The sequence below is a fragment of the Pungitius pungitius genome, chromosome 2 (genome assembly GCF_949316345.1).
Source record: "Pungitius pungitius chromosome 2, fPunPun2.1, whole genome shotgun sequence".
In the NCBI taxonomy this organism is placed as follows: Eukaryota; Metazoa; Chordata; class Actinopteri; order Perciformes; family Gasterosteidae; genus Pungitius; species Pungitius pungitius.
Genome location: NC_084901.1, coordinates 25,197,916 through 25,225,876, shown reverse-complemented (window position 1 = coordinate 25,225,876; position 27,961 = coordinate 25,197,916). Strand labels below are relative to the sequence as shown.

The following is a 27,961-nucleotide window of genomic DNA, read 5'->3' as shown; positions in this document are numbered from 1 at the left end:
TAAAAAAGTACTCCAAAGAACACTAAAATCCATATTGCATTTCACCAATGCAATTAGCCATCACATGAGCTATCAAGCACAGCAGACCTAAAGAACGCAAAGAGCACCAGTAGGATCATGACAAATCCCAAGCAGTGCTTCTACTCCATGTTCATCTAAAAAGGAATTAGGTTTCAGATTCAATAAAATCATCTTTACTGATATCATTTAACACAGGATGATGAGTGATGCACCCACCTACATAATGCCTGTGGCAAATCTATTGAAGACGTTTTCTTCACAACGGCACAGAGAAATAGGTGACTTCAGGACTTTTAGTTGTAAATGTCACCTGCAATCTCCTCCACTCGTGGGGCTGGAAACCAAAGAGCTTCTAAAGAGGAATGAATGGAAAGCCAGCGGGCCTTCACAGAGTGTGCCTATATTTAATGCATGCTGTGAGTGAATACATGTTCTCACCGTGGGGAGTTGAATCCACTGTCAACAGTGACTGAGCTGGAGTCCATACTATCAAGTCTAGCAGAGTGGGCTGACTGCTGGTTCTGACTGGGCTCGTGAAGGTTCTCTTTAGCACCAGGGAAGGTGAGGGTTCTCTCAAACCTCCGCTGAAGATCCCTTTCTTTCTCTCGCTCCAACAGCCACTGCATTGTACCTGCTCCACCTCCTCCCATCCCAACAACACCTCCTCCAGCCTTCTCATCCTCTCCTCGACTCTTGCTACCCCCCTCTTCGAGCTCATCGTCGTCTGAGACGTTGTAGTAGTCAAAGGAGGCCTCTGCAGCACCTCCAGCCTGTTCAATGCCCTGTAGGGGAACAGACGGAGTGGCCACTAGCGGTTTGGGAGCATCAAAGGACTCCTGGGAATCAAGTGCATCGCAGGACGAAGACAGAGTAGGGGAGGCGAGGGCTGGGGGTTTCCTCAGCGAGCTGTATCCTGGCAACGGGAGGCTGGGAGGAGGTTTGAAGAGTGTGTCTTTACTAAAGATCTCCTTACGTTTCTCCTGACCAGAGGAGGCACTGTGTGGAGGTCTTCCATTAGGAAGGGTGGGGTCAGGGATAGAGAGGGGTATTGGAGGCAGGCTGCCTCCTTTGGGTCCCATCTTTGACAAGTCCTCCTTACTTTCTAGAGGATGGGGTGTATGTCTGTCCATTTGCCTGTCAGTGCTGCCTAGTTTTAATCCATCATGGCTACTTTTGCCAAGACTTCCCAGTGGGTTAGCTGTTGTGAGAGCAGCCTCAGAAGAGCCAGCGCATTGAAAGTAATCATCAGGAGGGACGGCGCTGGTTAGGGGTTTGGGTGAGTATGCAGGCAGACTGTCCCTACTCCTACTCTTCTCTAAACTCCTGCCGTCATCCAACCCCAGAGAATCTACAGGCAGTTTAGCTGAAGTGGGGGTGGAACGGGAATAGTGAGAAGAGCACTGATTGGCTCGCAGGGTGCCATCGTCAGTATAGTAGCGGCTTCGCTCGTCGTAATAATCGGGTGGTCCGATCATCCCGGCGCCAAGTGGTCCTTTGGAATTGTCCATGGACCTGGAGCGCTCCTTTGCCTTGTCACTGCGCTCGTTCCTGGACTTCCTCTCCTGGGTGTGGGAGTGTGAGCGGTGGACTTTGGAGTGGTGGGCTGATGGCCCATGGCTTGGCTCGGGGAAAGGCATTTCTGTGCGCCGCTTGGCAAGCTCTCCGGACACATCCCACTCTGGCGTGACAGGTAGGTGGGAGGAGTCGAGGATGTTGGGGTTGCTATGTGCCAGGTGAAGGCGGGCCCGTTGCCGCTCAATGGCCAGGGCCTGTTCCCTCGGGGAGCGAGCCAGTGAGGACGAGTAGGCTCTGTAGTCTCTGTCGGCCAACTCCAGGTGGGAACCGCCGGCGGGCTCGCCGCGGGCCACTCTCGTCTTGCTATGTGAGCGGCTGAGTTTGGTCTGAGACTGCTTCCTGTGTCTACCCCCGCTTCTCCTGCTCCTGGAGCTCTGATTGGCTGACGATGCTTTGCTCCTCTGTGCACGCTCTTCCTCGAGGCGCTTCATGACCGCTGTGTGCCGGGCAAGGTTCTCCACAGTGAGGTCAGGGTTGATTCGTCGGATGATCTCCATCTCTACATTGCGTGGCAGCTGGCTGGGCACCTCCTCGTCACGGAGAGGCCACTCCTCCGGGGGGAACTGGGCCGAGAAAGTGGCCAGCTGCTTGGCCTTGTCCTTTTTAAAGCTCAGACGGAACAGCTTCAAACCAAATTTCCGACTTCCCGTACCACTTCCTCCACCTGCCTGCTTCTCTACCTCTCCAGTTCCTCCTCCCCCTCCCCCTCCAGTTCGGTGTTTGGTCAGTGTGTCCGTCTTGAAGGGGAACCCAAGGGTGCTGCGACTCTTTTCCGTGTTGCCTGTTGCTTGCTGTGTTTGTGGGGACGAGTACGTCTCCCGGTGGTCTTTGGGGGATCGACGCTGCAGGGTGGTGTGGTGGCTAGGGGGGTCGTCTCCACGGTAACTGTTGTTGAAAAAAGAATCCCCACCAGCTCCACTGTGGTTTTGGCTGGCCTTTGGGTGTGTTCGGTCGCGCGCGGCTCCAGAGGTGGACGGGGTGATGGTCCCGGAGAGAGGGGAGGTGCACTGAGTCTGTTGATGCTGCTGTTGGTTCTGATTCTGCTGCTGTTGTTGTTGTTGTTGGTGTTGGTGTCGGTCAGCAGAACGTTCGTCTAAGTGGTACCACTTGGAGCTGGTTCGGATTAGGCTCGGGGTGATAAAGTAGGTCTGAGGGGTTACAATAAAATATCCGTCTGGCTTTGGGTAGATCTTCCGCTCACGGACCAGCATGCTCAGCGTGTGGTGCAGAACCTCCTCCGTTGGTGTGGGAACACCTGAACCAAATCAGAGACAACAAGTAGTTAGAGCAGATACATTTCACACGGATCCATGTTAGATTTTGTTTTCATCAGGTGTAGCACCAAGTAATCAAAACACAGTATCCTTAATGGAGGAAGAAGAAGTAAAAACAGAGGAGACTTTTCTTCATGTTACTAAAATCAACTGGCCCTTACAGGTACTCTGAAAGAAATTACCTTTTGGGCCTTTTTTAAAATCTCACTTGTTGAACAATAGCGTAGAAGAATGAAAAGTTATTCCACACGTTTTGGTGCTTCATTTACTTTAGAAAGACCAAAAAAAATCATTAAAAAACAGTTGGAAATGTATTGCCATGAATGTGGAGTCACAGACAGAAATGTAGAGAAACAAAGATCAAGCATCAACAGTTAGGGTTGCCAGTTTGCCAGATCTTTACAACATCCCGTGCTCTCGATACATGTCACCAGAACACCGTGACTAAAATTGGAACCATTATTTTTGCAACCACTAGCTGACGCCTGGTTTGGCAACAACTTGAGGCCCTGAAAAGACATGTTGTAACCAGATGAACTGGTTAAAAGGTCTTATTGAAGCTTCCAGCCCTGCACCCATCCATTATGTTTTCAACATAACATTCCAACTTTATAAAACCGCATGAAAGTATAAAAAGTCTACACCACTCGGGCACTTTAACATGAACAACCAAGTGCAACAGGAGGAATGCCTTTGGGCTACAGTTTGCAGCCATTGAACACACACACGCACACCTTCCACTAGTTCTTCCGTACAGAGGCTTTTAGGTGGTCACTACACAGACTGACCACTGACATTTTGGAGCAGAGCGCGTCAGCCTTAGTCTTGGATCCTGCTTTCTCCCCTTTTTTGTGCTCTCCTCCATTAACCTCCATCCCTCTCTCCACTCAATCTCTGCCGCTCTCTATTTCCAACTGTCAGTCTCATGGTATTACTGCCGGTTACATCATAGCAGCCTTTCAGCCTAGCCAGAGTGATGCAACTTCACATGTACGCGCACGCACACACACACGCACACACACCATGTGTGTGTGTCCCTCCCTTTTCCTCCCATGCTGTTAAGGCTGAGCAGAGGGAAGGATATGGACAGAAGTTTCCGTTCTGGATTCAGGACAGACTAATCCCAACATGTCTACTGTCAATCACTTAGCTATAACTCATATTTTAGAAACTGTCTGGTGTCTGGGCGTATGTGAGGATTGCACCTGGGAGGCTGTTAAGGATCAGGTCCGCTACTCACAGACTCCAGAGCCAAGCTATAGACTTCAGACTCTTACCACAACCAACCCAACCGTTGGGCCACCATCCATCCCCCTGTAGCTTCCTGTTGTGGTGTCCTATCTGGTGCCTGCTTTTCCAATTACCCTTTTATGCTCCATTAGAAAAAGAGGAAGAAGCTGGACAATCTTTAATACGCATACAAAACCTGAATTACCATTCAGAACTACTGGCTCTGAAGCTTCATTAAAGATGGGGCAGCAGAAGAGAGGGAGGACATTATCAACTCAGTGTTCTGCAAAAGGGTTATTTTTTATTCAGCTTTTCGGCCTGAACAAGAAACTCAATTTCAGTTGTTTAGTAAAAGTGGCGGGAAGTCTTTTTCTTAAGAAGAGTCCTAGTGGTCAGATAAGGGCATCAGTAAATATGGCCCCCGGTCTAGACACACTGGCCCTTTCTCAATATGCGTTGTGTGGACTTTTGTTCTCGTGGACTCGTGAAACGTCATCAGTCGCAGCCCGAGTACTGTTCCAATTCTAAAGTCCGCATCTGGGCGAGAACGGTCATTATACCCTGATGTGACTAGCCCCGCCCATTTTACCGGTCCGGAGATTCAAATATCCCTGAATGCATTTCACCTCAGCAACAGGCAAAACAGAGAGGAAAGTTGTATGTCGAAGTTTATAAATACTATAACTATACTATAACTGGGCCTGAGTCTTCATATGTTGTCTGAGACTGATGTTGTTCTCCGGTAATGTTACGTCTGTTGGAGTGCAGTTTAGATTCATATTTAAATGTAACTTTAACATCTTGTCTTTATTCACAGAGTGCAGCTTGTTATTGTCCATCATTGTGCATTAAAACTAACGATGTTTTAATTAAAGGACACGAGGAGACCATCATCGTGACTCTAAACCGGCAGCAGAACTTCAGCTTCAAAGAAACTCTGAAGCTCTGAATCGCAATAATAATAGATAAAAAATGTATTGTATATTTCTCTGTATGATAGTTAATGTCTGGTCAACTGCTTGCATATTCTTGAAAATGTTTCTATTTATTTCATTGTTTGAAAATGCAAATCGGATCCATGCATCCAAGATATTAAATACTATGTAATCACTAATGATGTCACCTATCTGTAGCTGTAGCTTCCATGATCCCTGCACCATAGATATTAAATACTAGGACGTTAATCACTAATGATCGTGTGATCTATCTTACAGTATGTAGCCTCACTGATCACTTTATCATATACATACAATACTATGAGGTTAATCACTATTAATTTAGAGACACAGAAGAGGTTCATTGATTTTCAGCCTCTTGATGTTTGAGTAACAAGAAGACAAACGGTAGGTGTGTGTGGAATGTGTTACTATCCAGTAAAATATTGAATTGTCGTTACTGTACCCAACGTCCTATGAAACTATTATAAAGCTAATGCAGTGTGATGTAATACAAAAACCCTGATTCAGTAACGTTTTGTGCACCACAAACTGCAGCTGCTCCTCTTCATGTGCTTTAAAAAGATGTTGGACTGTATAACAACTCTGATCTGCTCCATTGAGATATTTTGCCTAATTATTGGATGACGGATATATATATATATATATATATATATATAGTGCTAAATATTATATACACATGATTTCTAATTTAAAATAAAAATGAAACAAAAGCTTGATAATAGTAAAATACTTAGCAGTCAAGAACTATAATTGCAATTTGCAATTGCGGAAATGACAGTTCTCTGTTCTCCCGAACCTGTGAGTCAGGACTCTATTCTCGCAGGAACGCAAGTCCGTTCTCGCCGTCTTAGGTATTGAGAAAGGGCCAGGCTCTACGTCCACACCTGGTCCCCTCGCCGTGAAGACAAATCTTCGGGAGCCCATTCAGTCTCTGCAGCCGCGTCTCACACCCCTATAATCAGTAACTGTCTTAATACCTGAGATTGTCATTAATAGCCAATAAGTATATGCTGAAAAATGTTGAACCACTCCTTTGAAGTGACTGAGAATGTTACAGTTGTGTTTATCAGGTCATTCAAAATTGATTCAAGCATAAAGATGGACGGGCGACAGAAATTCGGGAACAGGTTTGCGCTATTTGGTGTCATTGTGATCACATCAGTAAAAACCCACACCCACATAAAAATTGTGTTTGAGGAGATGTGGGTGATAGACTGCATAGCAGCTGGGCAGACAGCTGTGTGTGTGTGTTGCCTGTCATTACATCATTCAAGTGCAGTTGCGTTGGTGACATGACGCAAGCTCTCTAAAGAGGGAAACCCATGCAATGCAAAAAGACGGAATAGCGCCAACCTCCAAATAGGCCTCCAGTCAGGTTTCTTCTGCCTGGACATGGAATGGAAGTCAAATCAAAACGCCACTGCTCCTACAAAGGAACTGATCCTCATTGTAGTGGTTCAAGGAATAGTTCAACATCTCGGGTAAGACTAATATCATTCCCCTACCATTATATGAGGGGGCCTTACCCCCCACCCGGACATTTTCATTTCTGTGTACACAGTGGTGAGGTACTCAGCTGTGTGTCCTCCTGGTAGAACTGTTAGCTAAACATCATCTCTGTCATATGAATTGAGCATTTTGTATATCTTTTACGATGGTAGTTCTGCACACATAATATCCATTAGATTCTATCCATCCCTAGAGAGGGATCCTCCTCCAAGCTTCTCTAAGGTTTCTTCCTTTATTGATTTTTGGGGACGTTTTTCCTGTGCCGACATGAGCATGTCTTATACGGCAACAAACTCAAAGTTGCCGTATAAGACAATTCATGTGACCCTGCCAAAAACAACCCATCAAGCTCTGTCCAGGCAGCCCCAGCAGAGAGTTGGCCAGATACAGTTGTGCGTGTATCGGAGAAATTAAACATGAGTAGAAAAGTCATTTTCAACAATAAAGTCAGAAGGAATTCCCTGAGCGCTAAATAAAATGGCAACTCTAGTTAGCTGCTATAGGGAAAACTCACGTTAAAAACTGTGCAAGCTCTTCATTTCTTGCGAGGAGAACAATGCTTTGGTCACTTGCGCTATGTTTCTTACATTTTCAAGCACCAGTTACTGCCATTGCATCCAACAATCCTTGATTCCTCTCCAGTGGCAAGGCAACACTATTGTGTCCACCCTTTGGTTTATGCTTAGGTTAGCCCACTAGCACAGGAAATCTGTTTAGTTTGTACTCTGGTTAGTCCGCTAGCACAGTGGAACGGCGATAAATCTAATTTGTTATTGTTATCCCACCTACTGCAACAAAGACGCGGGGTCAATGATAAATCCCACAAAAGCAGCCCCTAACACCCCGGGGCGGGTCCTTAATAGAGATCAAGCAGTCAGATGACAGTCAGAGACGGTATTAAACAAGAAGTAAAAGCTGTTTACAAAAATTGTGAGTTACAGCAATTAGTGACTAGTGGATTAGTGAATATATTAGCCCCAAAATATTAGCAGTAAAATGAACCGGAAACTTGTGTAATTTAAAAGATGTTGGCTTTTTTTATACCAGCTGCTATTACAACAGTGAACACAAAAAAAGATCTGTATCTTCTTTGTGTCCGTTGAATATAACATAATATAACGGAGTGGCATCAGATGATGGATGGAGTCAGCTGTCGACTTGTGTAGGTGTGTGAGCTGAAATTACCGGGAAAGCATGTCTGCAGATGTTCAGTCAGGGCCTCCTGAGTGACAGGCTTGTGGGCGGAGTTCATAGCAGAGATAGCCAATAGCAATACCTCTCCCAAAGGGATGAATTGCGATTGGCTGATGGGGGACATACTGATGGGTGACACATCACCTGTGAAAAGACAGAAATGACAGAAATTAATCCCGTTGAGTTTTACTGGTTACAAATTTGTTTTAACCAGGACGTGTGGGACATATGGACACCGTCCAGTCTCATATGTTAGATCGACCTCGTGTCACATTTAAAAATAAAGCCCTGGCTGTCCCGGTTGTCTGGCCCAGGACCATATTTCTCTTCCACAATTTTTTGTCACCTCTCTACTATTGGTTATCCAATAAATATGATCCAATACGGTGAGTCCCCCTTTGGCTTGACCAAATAAAAGCAAAGTTATAAAAGACAAACCCCTACAACCGCTACTACTACAATATCTGCTTGCTGTAGAAGCGGTTTAACAACTGACAATGTCCACACTGACCAAAGGCCGCTAGCTCACATGCAGAGACACAGCACTAAGTGGAACATCAGCTGCTGGGTTTTAATGGTGGTTCCTGATACAGTCCTGCAGACAAAATCACTAAGTTTGAGGTAAAGAAGGTTTTTTTTGCAGCTTTCAGCCCCACTCACTCCATAACTACTAAACAGTTCAAAAAAGGGGGGGGGGGCTAGTCAGGAGAGGAGGAGGACAAAATGATATGGAGGGCAGAGGGGTAAGGAGAGAAAGACTGCAGCTGTGTGAATCCAAAGAGAGGCTGAAAGAAAGTGGGAGCACGATGGATGGTCCATGTCTCCCTCACTGCAGTGGTAGTAAACAATCAGCCAGCCTCCTTTGTCCACAGCCCGAAACCACACCCCCACCTTTTGTCATGCACTCCCTCTCGGCCTTCATTTGGCCCTCCCTCCATTTCTCTGGCTTTCTGTATACGTCCAGTGTCTACCTCTCCTACAATATGTCTGTATCATTTATTCTCTCCCTCCTGTATCTCTCTCTCTCTCTCTCGTTGTAACGCTTTGATGCTAATGCTAACTAGCAGCTGCTGCTAACAAGCTAGCCAATGAAACAGTGGGACAGACCAGCAGACAGTGAGACAGACAGATAGCACCTGACAGGCAAACCTTGGCTGATAACAATCCACTCCTTTTGGAAAAATGTAGAATCCGGTCAAAAAGCCTAGCAGAGCATCTGGTGGCAGCACAGCTCTCTACGGTTCTCCCTCTCACGCACTAGCTCATCCTTCTCTCTCCCACTCACACATTCTGCTCCTCCCCCTCTCCTCTCACGTACGTACGTGCGCGCGCGCACACTTACACACACACACACACACACAGGACGCGCGCGTCGTCCTCTTGTCTCATGCGCGCGCACACACAGCCCACCATTTCACTCTTTTCTCACTCACATACACGCACACACACAAATGAGCATTCAGTCAAGGGCTTCCCACAATCCCTTGCGCCACACAAAGACAAGGGGGTGTGACCAATCACAAACCGCCTCACTCCTCACCCGTGCTTTTTCTCCCCTCCCTCGCCGTGTGATGCCCACAGACATACAAGCTTGTGGGCGGGCTGCCATGAGGGTTGTCATGACAACGCATCCCCAGTTGCTCTTTGTGGCTTTGCATCAATCACACACAGAAACGCGCGCACACACACGTCTCCACAGTCTCTCCCCTTTCAAGATTTCTGTAGCAGTCTCTGCTGCACTCCGTGTGTGTCTGTGTGTGTCACGCACACACACATGTTCTTTTAGCCGGTGTTGCAGTACTGCAGCTGGGTTCTGGTGTGACCCAGTTAGAACACTATAGCATGTAGGACACGCGCACACGCTATGAAACGATTGCTAAATATAGCAGTGGAGTTATAGTACATTATCATTACAAGGAAGTCAAAGTAGTTCTACACACACATCCATATACACATTTATTCATCCATCTACAGCGCATGAAATAAGTATTAAACACGTCACCATTTTTCTCAGTAAATATATTTCCAAAGCTTACACGCTTACTGATATTTGTTCAATACTTTGCACAAAAGCCTTTGTTGGTAATGACAGCTTCAAGACGCCTCCTGGATGGAGAAACTAGTTTCATGCATTACTCTGGTGTGATTTTGGCCCATTCTTCCACACAGTCTTCTAATATTGAAGGTTCCGTGGGCATCTTCTATGAATCTTGATCTTCAGTTCTTTCCATAGATTTTCAATGGGATTTAAGTCAGGTGATTTGCCGGGCCATTCTAGCAGCTTTATTTTCTTTCTTTGAAACCAGTTGAGAGTTTCCTTGGCTGTGTTTTTGGGAACATTCTTGCTGAAATGTCCACCCTCGTTTCATCTTCATCATCTTGGTAGATGGCAGCAGATTTCTGTCAAGAATGTCTCTGTAAATTTGCCAGAAGTTGCCAGAACCATTTGCTGAAAAGCAGCCCCACACTATGATGTTCCCACCTCCAAAGTTCACTGAGGGTATGGTGTTTTTTTAGGGTGATGTGCAGTTCCGTTTCTCCTCCAAAAAGCTTGTTAGCTTGTTTTGGCTGCTAAATAACCACTCATTACAACCAAGGTATGCAGAATACCATCTCTGAACGGACAACACTCAATTTCAGCTGCAACATTCAGATGGTGGGGTCAGAATTTGGCATCAACCACATGAAAGCATGGAACCATCCTGCCTTGAATCACCGGTTCAGGCTGGTGGTAGTGGTGTAATTGTGGGGGATATTTTCCTGGCTCACTTAGAGCCAATTGAGCATTGTTCAAATGCTGCAGCCTACCTGAGTGTTGTTGCTGAGCATGTAAGTAAAAAAAATATGAAGGTAGATTTGGATCTTTACCATGCAAACAAAAAAATGTTTTGAGAGCAAATTTCTTGCATTGCAAATTTGTAAATTTAAAGTAAAAATATATAAACTGAGATTTGATTATTTGTTAGTTTTGTTTATGAAACTATTGTTTTTGCTCTCAAAACAAAATCTTTTGGTCTCAGAAAAAAATCTAAGTCAAATTAAGTCAAATTTATCGGTACAGCGCTTTTCACAGACAAGGTCACAAAGTGCTTTACAATGTGCATAGACATTAAAACAGTCAATATAAAATACAAATACAAAATGTCCATCCCTTTATGACCACAGTGTACCCATTTTCTGATGTGCACAGCTCATATTGTCTCCAAATGAATTTACTGTACTCCAATGGCCTCTAGAGTCACTTGATCTCAATCCTATGGAACCCCTTTGGGATGTGCTTGAATGGAAGATTCATAATCGTAGATGTGTAGGAATGTTTTCAACACCTTGTTGAAAGTATACCATAAAAGAATTAAGGCAGTTCGGAAGGCAAAATGGGTTCCAACCTTTTACTAGTGAGGTTTACCTAATAAAGTGACTGGTAAGTATGTGTATTTGCAGAGAGAAAGAGAGCTCCAGGATTCTCCTCCCTTTGTTTTTGGTCTATTGCAGACTTACAAATATTAATGATAGATTTTAAGCAAGATAACATTTACAATGACCAAAACACCAATGATTTGAGGCATTGGGCCACAATAGCAGAATCAAAGAGTGCATCTTTGAGGGAATGAGAGGTTGCGTGAAGTGCTACAAAACAAAGACAGATTCAGCAGGCTGAGAGAGAACCACAGTGGTGGATTTAGTGTCATTAGAAGGGCGGCATGTCTGTGGTAATCTGGAAGTGATTATCATGTGAAAAGACTGCTCAACTGATCAAGCTGGTTAGGACTGGGGTGTACTGAAGGGGTAAAACAGTTCACATGGGAGGGGGCAAAGGGTGGGAGCGCTCACCCCTTTTCTTTTAAGGGGCCCCTGATTTGCACAACACCCACATCATGCTGGAAGAGTTCAAAGCATTCTGATTCACAAACAGTAGAGCAAAGAAACATGTCAACAACATGAGTATGTATAAATATATGCAATTTTAAATTTAATTAAAACATTTTTTTAATTAAATTGTAATTATTATATATCATTTATATAATATATAATAGAAGCAGTACATGTCGGGACTCATGACACTGGGGAGGGGGGGGGGGGGGCAAACTGGGTGGGAAACTGTATTGCATAAGCAGTTTTTGTTGTTGTTTGTCACAGTAGTGGTTACAAATAATTTGTTTTAAACAAAATGTCCCTGTCAGACTGGCGGGGACAATATTCTAACCACTAGCTTTACAGCTACCACCATGTTGAGCGCTAAAGTGGTCGGTTTGACACTCATCCCCCTTTAGTTTGAAACACAGAGGAATTCCTTTGCACAGTATTTCCCAATCCCACTCTAAACCCTCGATGACTTCACTGACGTCACCTGGTAAGTGGTTGAGTGTGAGGTTTTTAAATGGTTTTAAATATAAATGGGACAGGACTGGGGCGGCACGGTGGTGTGGTCGCCTCACAACAAGAGGGTTCAACTCCACCCAGTGGCCTTTCTGTGTGGAGTCTGCATGTTCTCCTTGTGTCTGCGTGGGTTCTCTCTGGTACTGCAGCTTCCTCCCACAGGCCAAAGACATGCTCTGGGGATCAGGTTGATTGGTGACTCTAAATTGCCCGTAGGTGTATGGATGCAAGTGTGAATGGTTGTTTGTCTCACTGTTGCCCTGCGATTGGCTGGCGACTAAGCTTTAATTTTTAATGGTACATCAGAAGCTCCTGGTTATATGTTGACATAAAAGGCCTAAGACCATGATAATGTCAAAGATACAGTTTGCAAAGCTGCATTCCTGGCGTTACTCCACACGGTTAGCGTCCACTGACTTGCGAACGCTTTGTCCGACGGCCGCAGGGTTCCTCGGTCGCATTTGTAACCGTTCGCCCAGTGCCCCGACGTGCAAGAAGTAGTGAGGACCCGTCCAACGCTGCTCGTTTATTGTTACAATAGGTTTGAGCTGCAAAATGCAGTTTTTACTCCCATTTTGCAAGTGGTCAGACAAAATCCAGATGCCCAATTGCTTGATGGCAGTAACTGAATGGAAGGAAAACTGAAGGGTTGACTTTAAAATAACATCTCAGGTTTTTATAAATTTTCCTAAATAGCTTTGGCGTCCAAGCAATATTAATCATGCTCGTGTTGGTTTATTCATTTTAAGAATAGCTTTTATCTAATTTTTCCAAATAGCTCTTAATTTATACTTTTCTTTGGCTAGTGTTAAATGATAGAATACAGTAAAATCGAATCTGCAGGTAATGGGAGCTTATTTTTGTCCCACAGTCATTAGAAATTGATACTGTTTGACAGGACGCCTCAGAGGAAACAAATGTCCTTGATTCTTCTCCCCTCGGAAGCTTTCTGTTCGATGGAAGGAAATGTGGGTGTAACTTAAGGACTTGCTTGTTAAATCCGTCACCCGGTGGCACTAGCTAGGTAGTTAGATGTTGGATACTCTATGTGAGATAGAGGGGGCAATTCAAATGCTATGTTGGGATGGTTCCAGGTTGGCTGCAGTGAGGTAGCGCATTATCCTTTTTCTGTTGATGTGATCATGTGATCAGGTTCGCACGCAGCCTTGCCCCTCCCCCTCCCCACAGACGCTCCATGCCGTTCTGGCTCACCTGCTTTGCCAATGCTTTTTTAAACCAGCTGTGCCTGTAACAACGCATCATAGTGGGATTAGCCCCTGAATGTGTCCCAGCTTATTTGTGGTTGCAGTGTATGTGAATGACATCCACTGAGAGTCAACATGGAGCCAAGCTGTTGCCTAGCAACACAATTCCTTTAAAATCTGCTAAAATGGAGCGTGGTATAATGCAGGTATATTCAGTGTACAGTGTAGTAACAGTGTAGGAAATATGTGTTTTTAATACATTAGAGCATAAAAACGTGGTTTAGTAGAAACCCAAATGACATGTTGGATCGAGAAATGAAATGTCCCTTTAAGCCATCTGCTGCCAAACAGGAACACATCCAAATCTCCAACCGGACTCGTGACTGAAGCATCACACACCCGGACTACTTCTGGTATACAGCTGCTCCACACGTCACTGACGAGGCTCATTCCTCCAAATCACAATGTTCAGACTTGCGAATGAAGTATATAATATTCTGTCAGTCAGCTGCTTACGACATTCATGTTACATGCGCTGCTTTGTACACATTACATGTATGTGTGTCTATGACAATAATGTGGAGAACATTGATGACCTGGCTAGCGTTGGACTCGACCACACCTTCAGCCCGTGTTGCTACTAAACTGTGCTCATTGGCGTATTATTTGATTTGATTGCCATACAGATGTAATATTGGGATAGACGAGTTTGACCATATTATCCAACGTCCCTGAAGTTACTCTACGCTAGAGTTCACCTCAATGGATGATGTTTATCTGAAGGGGTTTAGAGGTGTGTGGTGTCCAAAAGAAAATAGTTATTACAACGCTTCAATGACAAGCTAAATGTTACCTAGAAATAGATCGAAAAATTGTTGAAGATGGGGTGAAAACTTCAACCAACCCAACATCATCATAACAGAACCGATTCAACTGAAAAAAGTTCAGATGAACCTTAACAATGACCATTACATACAATAATTGCTCAAAATATAAAAGGTAAAGAAAATGCTACCTTTACATTTTACTTTATAGTTGCAATCCAAGTCAGACTTATAACTCAAGTTATATGCATTCTGTTACCACTGTATATGTGTGCGAGTGTGTGTGTGTGAGAGAGAGACAGACAGGGACAGGGAAAGTGAACTAAAATAGCCTCAGTCGCTGCAGGCCCAGGACTGCAAGGGCCCAGCCCTTCTAAACCAGGCCAGGACTTTGGTCCACCTGATTGGTCAAGAGGCAGAAGAAGTATTTGTGTGTGTGTGTGTGTGTGTGAGAGAAAAGAGAGGATGTCAAATGTGAGAATGCATGAGAGTGTGTGAGAAAAAAAGAACAAGGCACAATGGTGAGGTACATTTGGTGCTTTTGTGTGTGCACGTGAGTGTGTGTGAGCGTGCGTATTAGGGTAGTTGCCCTGAGCATAACTTAGCGAACTGAAAAAGGAGGAGCTACAATCGCATTACAGGAGAGGAGACTGCATTACATCAGCGTGTGTGTGTGTGTGTGGATGCAGCTCACCGGGGGTTACGGAGTTCACAAACTCAGCATGTGCAGCTTTACATGCTGCCAGAGCAGTGGAGGGAGGAGAAGAGCTGCATTTCAGATGGGATCATTAGAATTACTGATAACATACAGTTTATGTATCTATATGGAGCAGAAACATGGAGAATGATATTGATCACCTCAACTACATCTACTACTGTAAAGATGGGAGGTTTTCTAAGGACTTTGGGCACACTTCCTCTTCTGTCCACTGGGTCCACCAAAATGGACACCAGATGAAAGTTGGATTAGTCTACTAGCAGTGCTCATTTAGTTATAATTTAATAAAATACCCAAGGAAATTAATTATTTAAAATAATATATATTTTTACATTAGTCAGTCAATGACAACCTGCCATGTAGTCTGATCAAAAAAAAGAACTTTTAAAACAGCAAATCTTAATGTGAAAAAAAATATGTTGGATGTATATGTATACACTGATGTCTTAGAAACAAAAGGATGACAGATCTGTTGATGGAAATTGAAAGTTTCAGCATACAGAGGGCTTCATTTTAAAGACGCAACCCTCATAAAGTCTGTAACCGAAACTAAAAACATTCTGTAAATCAGTGTGCTTGTGATGTTCACACTCACAATTTATTTTGCAATTCACAATTTTGAGGCCTAAAGGTTAAGAAATCACCTCAAGCTCACAGTAGTGATAATGACTTTATGCAAACCAGTCCTGTTTGGGAGTCGTATCACCTGTTGTTAATTCCATCAACACCAACTGATTAACAACCCCCTCTGCTACTTCCCTGACCAGATCACCACCAGAGAAGTGGAATTGAATTCATGCCATACCCTGCTTAAAGAGTGTTCCTTTAATACATTTGAGCAGTATGTCTTCAGACCAGTTAATGGAGCTAAAATGCATTGAAGCTGACCCGAGCTGGTCAGTTTGGAACGGCAGCGTGGTGTGGACGCTCAGAGCAAACGTGCCAAAACAAATGCGTTTAAAAAGAAAAATGTAGTAGTGTGGCCATAGCCATTGATGCTGAGGTCACCGTGCTCGCCACTACACCAGTGAGCAGTCATTTCTGAATGCGTATCTGCATGAAAAATCATGAACAAAAAGCTTTAATCATATTTTTTCATAATAATCTATGTATTAACACTGTTTTGAACAAAAACTTGAAATGAAATAGAAAAACCCTACAGTCACACATCCGCATCGAATGAGTCCTAGCAGACATGACAGCCTACTTTCTGCTTCACAACCTGAATGGTTTTTACCTTTGCAGTCCAGGCTTTCTTTTTAGGAAAAGTTGAATAATGTCAGCGTTTGCACACGGCCCTGCTGTTTATCACCCTCCTATTGGACCTTGAAAAAGTGACTCTGCTAAATAGGATCAATGTTTCACCTCTTTACAAGAAATGACATCATCTGATCTAAAGCCCTGTTCTCCGTACTGCAGCCTTGTGCAGGACATGAGGACCTTAGCAGCCTAACCCTGGGGAAATAACCACACCCAACACAAGGACCATCGGTAGCATTGACTAAAATGTGCCCTTCTGAACACAATTACTTCCATGTTTACACTGGGATCCCATCTTACTATAAAGCCGGGCCTACAGGAGCAACACAGGCTTCAATTCAGTAAAGATACAATAAGATCAAGGACAAAATGAGTACTAATAATACACGTTGTCCTTCCTTTCAACTAAAACCCCTCCACGGAGGTGGAGGAGCTATTCCTTTTGATGTTAGTAGGCGTTGGAAAGAGACTAAACGTAGTCTGCATCTACTCCCTAAAATAAGACCAATGCTCCCCATATCAAGGCCTAAGTGTCTCTCTTTCAGATTTGACCTGTGCCATGATGTTGAAGAGCTACAAATGCCACATTTTGTGTATATCCAAAGCACTACGGTCATGGTTACAGAGCTGTCATGCATTGGCCAAATGTCACAAGAACCTTTAAAAAGTTGCTGATAGAGCAGCGGGGTGGCTGTCCCACTGCACATCCACACGAGCTTCCTCCACTCCCTCTGTGCACCACAGCTCAACTGTAGAGTGGGCATAAATCAGCCTCAGGAGGCACGCGGTCGGTTGTTGGTTCTATTCCAAGTAGCCTTCATGAGGTTACTGCGAGACCAGAGGAAGCTCTGGTAGTACGCTGCTTAGCTCCACTCTGTCTGTGATAGGCTGCTGACTCCCCTCACAATTACAAAGCTTCCAGCCTCTAGCTCCCACGTTATGGCAGGTTCACATTCCAGTGGTGGAAACCGTGACTGTCCCAACATATCAAACACTAATATTGGATTTCATTTTGGTTCATTGGGAAACTAATTACTGAGCATTTTGGCAATTAGTAACTCAAGAGTTTTCCTCTTAGCTAATAATCAGAAACCCTCTTATAACCCCACCTCAAATAGTTACTCAGTTTTTTAATCTACAGAGAATGTATATGCAAATATTTGTTCCAGATTTTGCCTTTCTTGAATTCACTGGTTAACAATATGATTCACTGAAGAACGACTTCACTTCCTGTAGCTTTAGTCATGAGCGATAAAGTGAGTAGACGGCTCTTTATAGTACTCTGTTGTGTTTACCAATTATTCTGTCACATGCTTCGTTCCCTTTACTGTCCCGAGGGGCCTATAGGACCAAATTATCCTTACATGTTAGTTCCACTTTATGCAGGTACCGTAGCTTCAAGAGCATAACATCTACAACACAAAGTCACATAGAAGCAGCCCGATCACCTCGTCATTGCTACATCTGTAAACACCGCACATCACCTGCACTGTAGTCAAGGTAACAGCGATATGTAATCAGCTGATGGTGGTGGCAAGAGTCACCAATCCCATTACCATTGAAAACATTCAGTATCCATGGCAACAGCCCCCATCAGGTCCCTTAGCGAAGAATTTGACTGTGAACATGGAAGTAGTGCACCATTTCTTTTTGATCTATGGCAGTGATGCAGATTCTCAGTAATCATTCCCATCACTGACAGCCCTGGAACATGCACACCTGAAGCTGCCTGGAACAGCCGCAGTCTGACCTAAAGTTCACTGTAGCTGCACAAAGCAGTGAAGCTTTAGCGCCCTGCTCAAGGGGTCAGAATATTTCACACACTTCTAGACAGATTTTAAAAAACGAAGTCCCCTTACATACATGCAAGTAGTACATTCATTTCACAGACGACACACTTGCAGTGCCAAAGAGCCATTTAAGAGCATTTATATGTAAACATGGAGTATATTGCATGTGACCTCTCTAATCAGCTGTTCTGCAGCACCAGTTAAACCCTGTAATGCCTATGAGGGCCAGTCAGTGGTACAGTACCTGTGTGTACGTACGCAGGCGGACTCTGACACAGATACTGTGGAGGCTGCTGGCTCCTCTTGCTGTGCTTGTGGGTTCTGTAGTCCTTCTCGCTGCGCGAGCGGCAGCTCTTATGAAGCTCTACCGAGGCTGCTGGTGGCAGCAGGCGCTCTAACAGTTCAGAGCTGGGCCATGGCCGCCTGAGTGTACGGCTGCTTGTCTTCTTCATCTTCGCCACGCTGGGTGGCAGACAGATGGCCAGTCTATCTACAAGTCAAAAAAGTTTCTCCCACAACAAAACTTTCGGATCTTTGAGCCAAATGGTTGTCCCCAGACTGCAAGTGCACAGTTCCTCACGTATATTCCATCGACGAACGCTAGTGGGAATAAATCCATTAATGAAAATCAAGTCATCACCATGTGGTCCAATAAAAGAAGTCCTATGATGCATTTGCAAGACTCTCTCATGGTCATGTTACTGTCCCCTCCAGGTGCCAAACCACTTCTCCTTCCTTCCTGCTGCTGCTGCAGTCCTTCTCAGATCACACCAGATCCACCATGAAATGACTGGTCAACTGTATGCCAATGCTTCTGCTGTGATGTTTGAATTGACCCAAACATGCACACACTTAGCTGACAAAAGCTGAGGTGTCCACACCACACCAGTGGCTAGCAGTTAGCCTAGCATGGTGCCTTTGCTCAGTGGCTGAGCCGAGAGAGTCGTATGGGTCTGCCCTCCGGTAGAAGCAGGAGGAATGAGTCGGTTAGAAGGGGTAGGGAGGGCGGTAAAACAAAAAGCCTGGACCCATGTCAGATAGACAAAAGCCAAAGCAGCAAAGGGAGGTTAGAAAGAAAATAGGGAGTGAGCGCTAATACAAAAGAAAGGGAGAGGACAGAGGCTCACGCAGCAGGAGGAGAGAAAACGACGAAATCTCCATGGGAAAAGAAGACATACTCCTTTCTTCTCTCTCCATCCATGACCGTTCCCCCAGGACTCCGCTCACACACACACCAGTAGTGGATCCTCGAGGAAAGAAACTGTTTGTATGCGTGTGTGAGAGCGAGAGAGACATTGTACCACAGCAGAGCAGAGGGGTGATGGAAGACGTGTAAAAGGGAGGAATTCACAAGGAGCAGCATTTAGTGGGGAGAAAGGGTTAATCCAGAGCAGGGTGCTGCAGATTCAGATTCTCCTTTGTCTTCTCTTTGGTCCGTGCTCTCCTCTCTCGCGCTGCCTGCTGCTCGCCTGTCTGCTCTCCCTCTGCCGCTCACCGTGTTGTTGTTGGAGAGGAGGGACAAGAGGGAGAGGAGGATCATGTAGTCAACCCCTCCCCACACACACACACGCTCAAGATAAGCGGTGCTACCCATTCATAGAAAACCCACTGACGTCCTACAGCCAAATACTACTCAGTGAAAACATTAGCGTCACTGAAGACCCACTAAGACCTGGGTCAGAGTGTTTTCTAAGAGTCCACCAGCCAGCCAATCAGCATGGAGCTCTTCGTTCACAGCACACTGACCAAATGCTGCAACACAGAGCAACACAGGCAATATACATTGTTGTGAACACTAGTGACACACACACACACACAGCCAACATGTCCATGCAGCGCCTCACTCCCTCTCCTTGACACACACACTGAGCAAGGAGTCATTGTCTCTTTTTCCTCTATGATCTCACAATAACGCAGCGCTTTGGCAGTATTGTCCATGTTACATTCATGTCCGTAAGCACAAACAATTTTGCAGATGAATTGCTGCATCCAGTAACTTGTTATTTCCTTGCCTAAATTCTTTATTTCTGCTGTGACATTGGGTATTTTTGGTGTGCCACCTTACGATCAATGAGTGTCTGGACAACAGCCCTGTCCTCAACCTACTTATCTCCCTGCTACCGCCATTCGACCTCTGCAGCTCATCCAGAATGCAGCAGCCTGACTGGTCTTTAACCTTCCTGATTTCTCCCACACTACTCCACTCCTCCGCTCTCTTCCCTGGTTACCAGTGGCTGCCGGCATCCAGATCAAGAGATCGGTGCTCACATACCATGTTGTGAATGGATCTGGTCCAGTCTACATCCAGGACATGGTCAATCCCTACACGCATACTTCGCTCTGCATCTGCCAACAGAGTTCTCTGATGACATCAGGATGGGAGAGAGCCTTTACATCCGTTGCAAACTAAAGACACACCTTTTCAGACTGTACATTGACTAAAACAATATCAAATTGTAGCACTTAAATTGTACTTATAATGGCTCTTATCTATGGCAAGTTGTAAATCGGCTTATTTGATACAATAAAAACAAGAAGCCAAAGTGCAATTGTAAGTCGTTTTGGATAAAAGAGTCAGCTAAATGACATGTAATGCAATGTAAAAATGTTTATATGTATGTATAATGTATAGTACTGCATTTAAATGGAGTAAGAGCCTGAAAATAGTACACCCCTCATGTATATTTAATACATTTTTGTAGACAAGTTATTTAGCCACAAGAGGGAGTATACCTTTGGTTTGTTGTTGTTTAATATGTTTGAGCACTTGTTCATATCACCCCAGGTATACTTGGATTTTGAAAACAGTAGTTATTCTTAACTTTATTAATTTATTGCGAAATGTAATTTGTTTGCCGAGCTGTTTTTTCAGACACTTCAGTCTGCTGGTGTAGTTGCTTTTGTGACACATATAGCACTGCCTGCTTATGTTGCCTAAATGTCCTGAATATAACCCTTATATCATCATGTGATTTCATACAGGATTTTTTTATATAGCTTGAAGAAATGTATGTGTTATTTTCTAGTCAAATAAAATGTGTAGAATTGTATATCATTGTCTCATTTTATTTTTTTTAAACCACCAACCAAATCCAATAGTGTGTTTGACTCATTGTTCATTGTTAAGTATTTGAATGTGATTTATGTGTTATAGCCTACAAAATTGATATTTATTTGGTAAAATATTATATTGTCTAGGCTTTTTTCTGAACTTCTTTGTTTTGGTTTCTTTGTATGTATGTATGCATTTGTATGCATTTCAATAGCTCCTTTGGAAATATATTTACTAAGAAAATAGTGACGTGTTCAATACTATTTCACCCGCTGTATGTCAAAGAAAAAGTATAGACTAAGTTTACCTACTTACTAAAATATTATTCCCGTTTGGTGAAACAGTATTATAAGTGTGGGTAAAGATACTTTGAAGTGCCGTCCCAGTAACAAATAACAAGTTTCCTGACATGACCCTGACTCTACAGCAGCAGAGCAGCATGCAAACAGACACAACGTCTGGATCTCCTTCGTCCATTCTTTTGTGGGTATTTCTCAGATCCTGGAATGAGTTCATTTGAGCAGTGTGGTGACAGAGCTGCAAGAGGGAGCACCCGCAGCCAGGAAGTACAGAGGTTCACATTTACTGGGAACTGCTGTCCCCTAGTGGACTAACCATCTTCAGGTTCCAAAACCAGCATCACACATAAAACCTTTCATCATGAGATGACGGAAAACACAAATTCCCATTGTCAGTCGCAAACAATTTAATTTACACAAGAACGGAGAAAAAGTTTGCTAGAATCACAACGAGTCTCCAGGGTATTTGTTCCCGTCTCCCTACAATATTTCTCCCAGCCCTCTTTTTTTAGCAGCTTTCATCAAAACATACTACTGTTGTGTTTTTGCTTTGATGACACATATCCTGTTCTGTAAGCACACAACTTTTATTTCAAATCAAATCGTTAAAACATGTTACAAAAATCAAAGCAAGGCAAACTAGAGAGGAGAGAGAAAGATGCCACAAGTTAAAGTGCCAGAAAGCTCCACGCCCACACACAAGCACACAGTTATTTCCTCCTGATTAAAGTCTCAGCTCAATTACCATCAAAATAGACTTCATCTGTCTGTACACGATCCAGGGTGTGTGTGTGTGTGTGTGTAAGCTGTGGAGTAACCACATTCTGACTAATGGAAGCTCCACTGTTTGAGTGCCCCTAAGCCACACAGACGAGCTCTCATTGATGCTGCTGAGGAGAGCAGCACAAGAGGAAGCAAGAACAGGATTGTTCTCATGTGAGAAGCATCAACGCCTCTTTGCCAAAGACCCCCTAGACAATTAGGACTCTACAGGTCTACATTTAATGAAAAAAGATAGATGTAATCAATTCCAAATTATTCATAGTTGAAGATTCTGCTTCAATCCATATTTGTTGGTGTACAATACTTCACTGCAGTCACAAAACGGTCACGCAGAGAGGCAGCAAGTAAGTTGATTTGATAATAATAATAATAATGATAATAATACAGTAACTCACTCAATGCAAAGAATTACTATTAAAACACGGAAAAAAGCCTTCCCTATTGTTGTGGACACATAATGAAGGATTACTATCCCTTAACTCATCTGTGATATTTAAGGGTGATGAGAAAACATTACGCTTCATTGGAATACTATGCTGGACGGCCAAAGCCAAACAGCCTTGGGTCAGCATAGTTAAGAGTCACACGTACTCACGCCCATGGGTGTGCACTTGCAAGATCCGCACACATGTGTGCACGGCTTTGTGTAAGTTCTCCCACAAACAAAGTTCCCGACTACACACACAAAAATAAAACCTGTTTTATGCAACTACTGTCTTTCTTCTCTTTAATCAGAGCAGAAGATCCAACCCCCCCTCCCTCCCCCATACACAGCGATGACTGCGAGCTAATGGAGAAGTGTATCGTCTATGGAGGAGACAAACAGTTCCGTCTATCAATACAACCGTTCCAGAGAATCTGCACATTACTAGAGAACACATTTAAGGAATTAAATACCTTTTAAATTACTGCTAAAAGGAGAAAAAAATAATAAGTGTTTGGCATAAAAAAGGAAACCAACCAACTAGAATACAGCATAATGTTTTTGAGTTGAGAATTTGAATGACAGAATTATTTAGTGTCTCCTCTCTGCTCTGACTGCTGCGTGAGGCTCCTGTGAGACAGAAAATTGCAGAACAATACGTGCTTTCACATCAGACACCAGACTCCAGTGACACCCGGGAAAGTCGCTAGATTTAGTTGTAGAGATCTCAATGCCGATTGGCAAAGGCTCCTAACGTCAAATATGTTTGCAAAGATCGCAACGTCAACTTTTCTCCTTGTCTCACTCCGATCCCAGAAACGCTCGCCGGCCAGTTGACCCCAAAAAATAAAAACCCTTCAGATCTACACAAGTCACTTGGATGACCCATTTTGACTTAAACATTTTGTTTGTGGGTAAGTAAACGTAAAATTCTTAACATTTCAACATGATCGGATGTGCTACCTAAGAAATATTTGTGCATTGTCTGTTCACATAATGGACACCACCCAGGTATATCAGGACTGATCATTTAATAGGGCTGACACAAAAAATATGTATTCACAAGTGAGAAGTTGAGATGTTAATAATCATCAACCATTTATCCGTGAGCTGATGATTGAATTTTACAGATTAATCAGTTAAATAGTAAAAGCAGGTCCACCTTCATGGATTGGCCCATCTTAGGTGAGCCCTGGCTGCAGGTCTGCAGCTACAGCATTACTGTTGACTTCACACATGCTCCTTTTGGGTGTTTGGTGCTGACATCAGCAACAGGCAGCATATACTGCCTAAAACAAAATGGTACATCAACTTCCTCTCTTCAAAGCACTTCAACACTTCATGTCATCATTGATTCATCCACACATTGATAATAGGGCCTCCTACCCATTAGGACTCAAACACTCATACCTATTTGTTTCACCGAAGACATAGGCTTAAGGACAAACTTGGAGTGAAGGGTCTTGCCCAAGAACACATCGACACGGGTACATAGATCAAACCGCTGACCCTCTGATTGAGAGATGAAATGAGATGAGTAAAGCCTCTAGACTAGTGGCTTCTAAATGAAAGGTTTTCACATCTTCACTTTACATTACATGCGTTTGCTAACCTGAGCTTGCGTTAAATGGGACCTCACTTTGATGTTCTGGTTTTCAGTCATGTGGTGATAAACAAATGAGAAAACTGAAGTCATATTTGAATTGAGATAAAGATTCCCACATCCGACTGACTGATATGGAAGTAAATCTGTGCCATCGGGGGTTGAAATAAAAAGGTGATTGAATTTCTAGCACTGAATATTTATGCATTGAAATTATGTACCTGAATGTTTTTCAACTTTAAAACACCGCAAAAAAATTCAACCTAAAAAAAACAAACTGTTGAAATATTCCGCCGCAAAAGAAATTGAGGTTACAATATTCAACCCAAAAAATGTCAACCTTGACACACCAACATCCGGGACACTAAGGAAGAGCTATCGATTCTAGATTAAAGATCAGGAGCGTGCGTCAAGCAAAAGGAGCGAGCACCCAAAACACCTTCGGCTTCGGATTGTAGCCATGTCCAATAATAACGGGGCTTTAACTCTTCTTTATGCCATCAGTGTGGAAACGTATGAAGAAATACATAAAAGAACATATAATGTTCACCCTGAACCAAAACTTTTGCTTGCCACTGACGATATACAACTTTATTACAACTATACAAATCAGCAGAAATCCTATAAGCTCGGTTGGGCGAGTGTGTAGCGCAGCCGCTTTGTGGCACAACGTTATTTTGCGCGACACGGTTCGAATCCCGGTTGTGGCGGACTTTTAATAAATGTTCTTTTATGTATTTCTTCATACGTGGCAGTGACGTAGTGCTCACTTATACAATCGTAATCGCTGCAATGGATATGGGATGCATTTTTGAACATTTTCAGCACAATATGTTTGCAAATGTGTGACGACTGAAGTGACGGAGGCAGACAACACCTGCCTGCCGGGGGAAAACAAACACGCACCCGTAGCCAAACCAGTAGGCACGTAACACCGTCACTGAAAAATGGGTGCTCGTTTCAGACTGTATGAGCAAATACAGGATCCCTTTGAGATAAATTCTAAAGCCTCGCATTAAGACGTACATCCCTTTATGTAAGACTCTGCGCTACTTGAAGGTCGCTGTGTTGTGCCAATTCCTCAATAAAGTTTACCCATGGTCATAAAGACTCATTTAACGTTACGTGGACTTTGAATGCCGCTTAATACCCAACTGAGATCGGCTTGTGCCGCTCAGAAAAAGGATCCTTCCACCGACCACTTTCCGCACTCGGCGCTACTGCGGTTATTCCTGCATGTCCTGTCGGGTTTATGCGTCTGCACGCTCCGTTAAAGCCGCTGCCGCCCCCCCGCTACGCTACAGCGGCTCATGTGCCTCTTCAAGCGCGTTCCTGGATTCAAAACTCCGCCAATCACTCCTAACAGCTTGTCCAAGGATCTCAGCATCATTAAATTAATTCAAAACTAGAAGAAGAGGCGTATTCTGAGCGGCTGTACGCTCTCGTTTAACTTCCGCTTAGTTCATGTCCAATACAGTCTGTTAATGTAAAAATGTCAGCTGTCTATTACGGAATCTTAGACACAAACCATACTGATGGCATGAAGAAGAGTTAAAGCCCCGTTATTATTGGACATGGCTACAATCCGAAGCCCAAGTTGTATTGGGTGCTCGCTCCTTTAGCTTGACGCACGCTCCTGATCTTGAATCTAGAATCGATAGCTCTTCCTTAGTGTCCCGGATGTTGGTGTGTCAAGGTTGACATTTTTGGGGTTGAATATTGTAACCTCCATTTCTTTTGCGGCTGAATATTTCAACAGTTTTTTTTTTTTAGGTTGAAATTTTTTGCGGCGTTTAAATGTTGAAAAACATTCAGGTACATAATTTCAATGCATAAATATTCAGTGCTAGAAATTCAATCACCTTTTTATTTCAACCCCCGATGGCACAGATTTACTTCCATAGACTGACTCACTGTAAACTCTGTAAAGGATAGCCGGTACAACATGAAGACTTCACAGGGTCTATCTACCCTGTTACATATTCCAAAAATAAAAACAAACAATCCAACTGATGTTTCCCGGGATGTTCCTTTGGGCCAAAAGAATTGATTATCTTGTTTGGTAGGTTTGTCATAATCAGATGCAAAAACACACTTTAGGAAAAACAAACTAAACCAGATGAAAAGAGTGTGGCGCAAGGTACTCCATAATACATTATCCATTTTTGATCTACCCCAATGACAAATAGAAATCAAATGTGATTAAATAAAAAAAAAGGTTCAATGTGTCCCGTATATGTCACGTTTTAGATAGAAATGACCCTGAATGCAACAGAGACCATCCAACATGCTATGATGATGGGCAGCAATCATGCCCGATGCTGAATGGAGACAATGTCGGCGCATAGAATCCATGGAAACATAAGAATACAGAATGAGTCGGCCCAAAGTAGCAGACCGTGGTGGCTGTAGCAGGCCTTACCCAGGTATTTGATGGTGAATCCCCGCGGCGGATTGAGCGACCTCCGCATCCATCCCTCCCTGAGCACCTCCAGGTGGTCCTCCTTCCCCTGGATCAGCAGCACATGCTCGTCTATCCATCCTAGAAAGAAGGTCTCGGACACAGCTTCGGTAATCCTCTGGTTCCACACATGTTGCTGGGTATTTTCTGCTTTGAAATCGGCAAATATCTCGTAGCCGGTGTGATGTCTCGGCAACGCGTCGCTCTCTGACACCCCGGCCGCCCCCAGCGCCTCCCCAGCCCCGACCCTGGACAACACTATAGCCAGGGAATGGGGAGCTATCTGCAGGAAAGACTCCATTATCACGTCGGCCTTTAGCGGACTATCGAATACTGTGTTCTCATTGTATTGAATCCATGTGAGACCCAGTGAGGCATAATGGGAAACAAGCGCTCCATTCCAGCTAGCAGGGTGTGTAGCTAGGAGCTACGCTGCAGCCGCCGCATAGCCTACCACTGGATTTCCATGAAGCTAGCTGGCTAGCCCCTTACATGAAAGCCATTCCTACACCTTTAGGTCCGTCTTCTTTTACGGATGGAAGATCTCGCACCGGAACCGAACCCGGTATTTACCGAGTACTCATGTCGAGCGCTGTGCGCTACCAAAGAGAGTTGACATTGGCGATTTCGGTAGAATTTAAACGTCGTTGTGTTCGGCACCTTGCAGTAAACCTAGCTAGCTGGATGCTACCGTGTTAATGAATTCACCCAGGCAACAGATGCGGAGAGCCACCCCAGCACCAGTCTTCCTCGTCGCCAGGTATCAGTCGGGTTTCGTGGGACACTTGGTCTTATTCTTCTTTAGCCTTTGACGGTTCACCAGGAGGTAATATCTCTTCAGCCGCCGGTGAATATAGTCCTTTCTCGCGCCGGACGCGCTTCAGTACGGTGCGAAAGAACACCGCTGGATGCAGGACGGTCTCATCCAGGTACGGGGACGGCGGGCACCGTTACGGAGCCGCGTAAAGGCGGCGTCCACAACACCGAGCACACCATCTTCCGGCCACATTTTCAGATTAAGACGCACAACGCAACAGGTGGTTTGTGAACGAATGCGGTCAGCAGGGGACCTTTAAGAGCCCTTAAAGCCAGTCATGTGAGAGAGTTTTTCGTGCTCGAGTGGTGGGCTCCCTTTGTCATGAACTAGTTTCCAAGTGGGCCGGTACATACTGAGAAATACAGGACATTGGATGTTTGGCGTGCTTCTGCCCTCTGAACAATTCTAACCCTGTTTTCAGAATACAATTGTTCTCTTATAAATGTCCACCGCTTACTTCCCTCCTTAAACAATAAATCCTTTCCAAATCCTCAAAGTCTAAATGAATTGACAAACGTTTTTTACACTGCTTTTTCCTACTATAATTATTTGATACAAATTAGTCATTAAGTTATAGTTTGTTATA

The 27,961-nt window shown here is 44.1% G+C and overlaps 1 protein-coding gene across 5 annotated transcripts in view; it reads right to left on the bottom strand.

Moving 5' to 3' along the window:
• The window catches only part of LOC119210662 (storkhead-box protein 2-like), a 34,252-nt gene extending 6,534 nt beyond the window's left edge, over positions 1-27,718 (bottom strand). For 2 of the 5 annotated variants that reach the window (XR_005119674.2, XM_037460887.2), the window contains exons 1-3: positions 26,520-27,717; positions 7,754-7,906; positions 460-2,851 (exon numbers count right to left, since the gene is read on the bottom strand). Coding sequence is in view for 4 of the 5 variants with exons in the window: in XM_037460887.2 (XP_037316784.2) it covers positions 460-2,851; positions 7,754-7,906; positions 26,520-26,859 (2,885 nt within the window). In the remaining variant the exon portion in view is untranslated. Of the gene's footprint in view, positions 1-459; positions 2,852-7,753; positions 7,907-8,911; positions 9,224-18,180; positions 19,589-26,519 lie in introns of those variants that run through there. The other 3 variants (XM_037460889.2, XM_037460890.2, XM_037460891.2) reach the window with 3 other exon arrangements.
• Between the last annotated feature and the right edge of the window lie 243 nt (positions 27,719-27,961).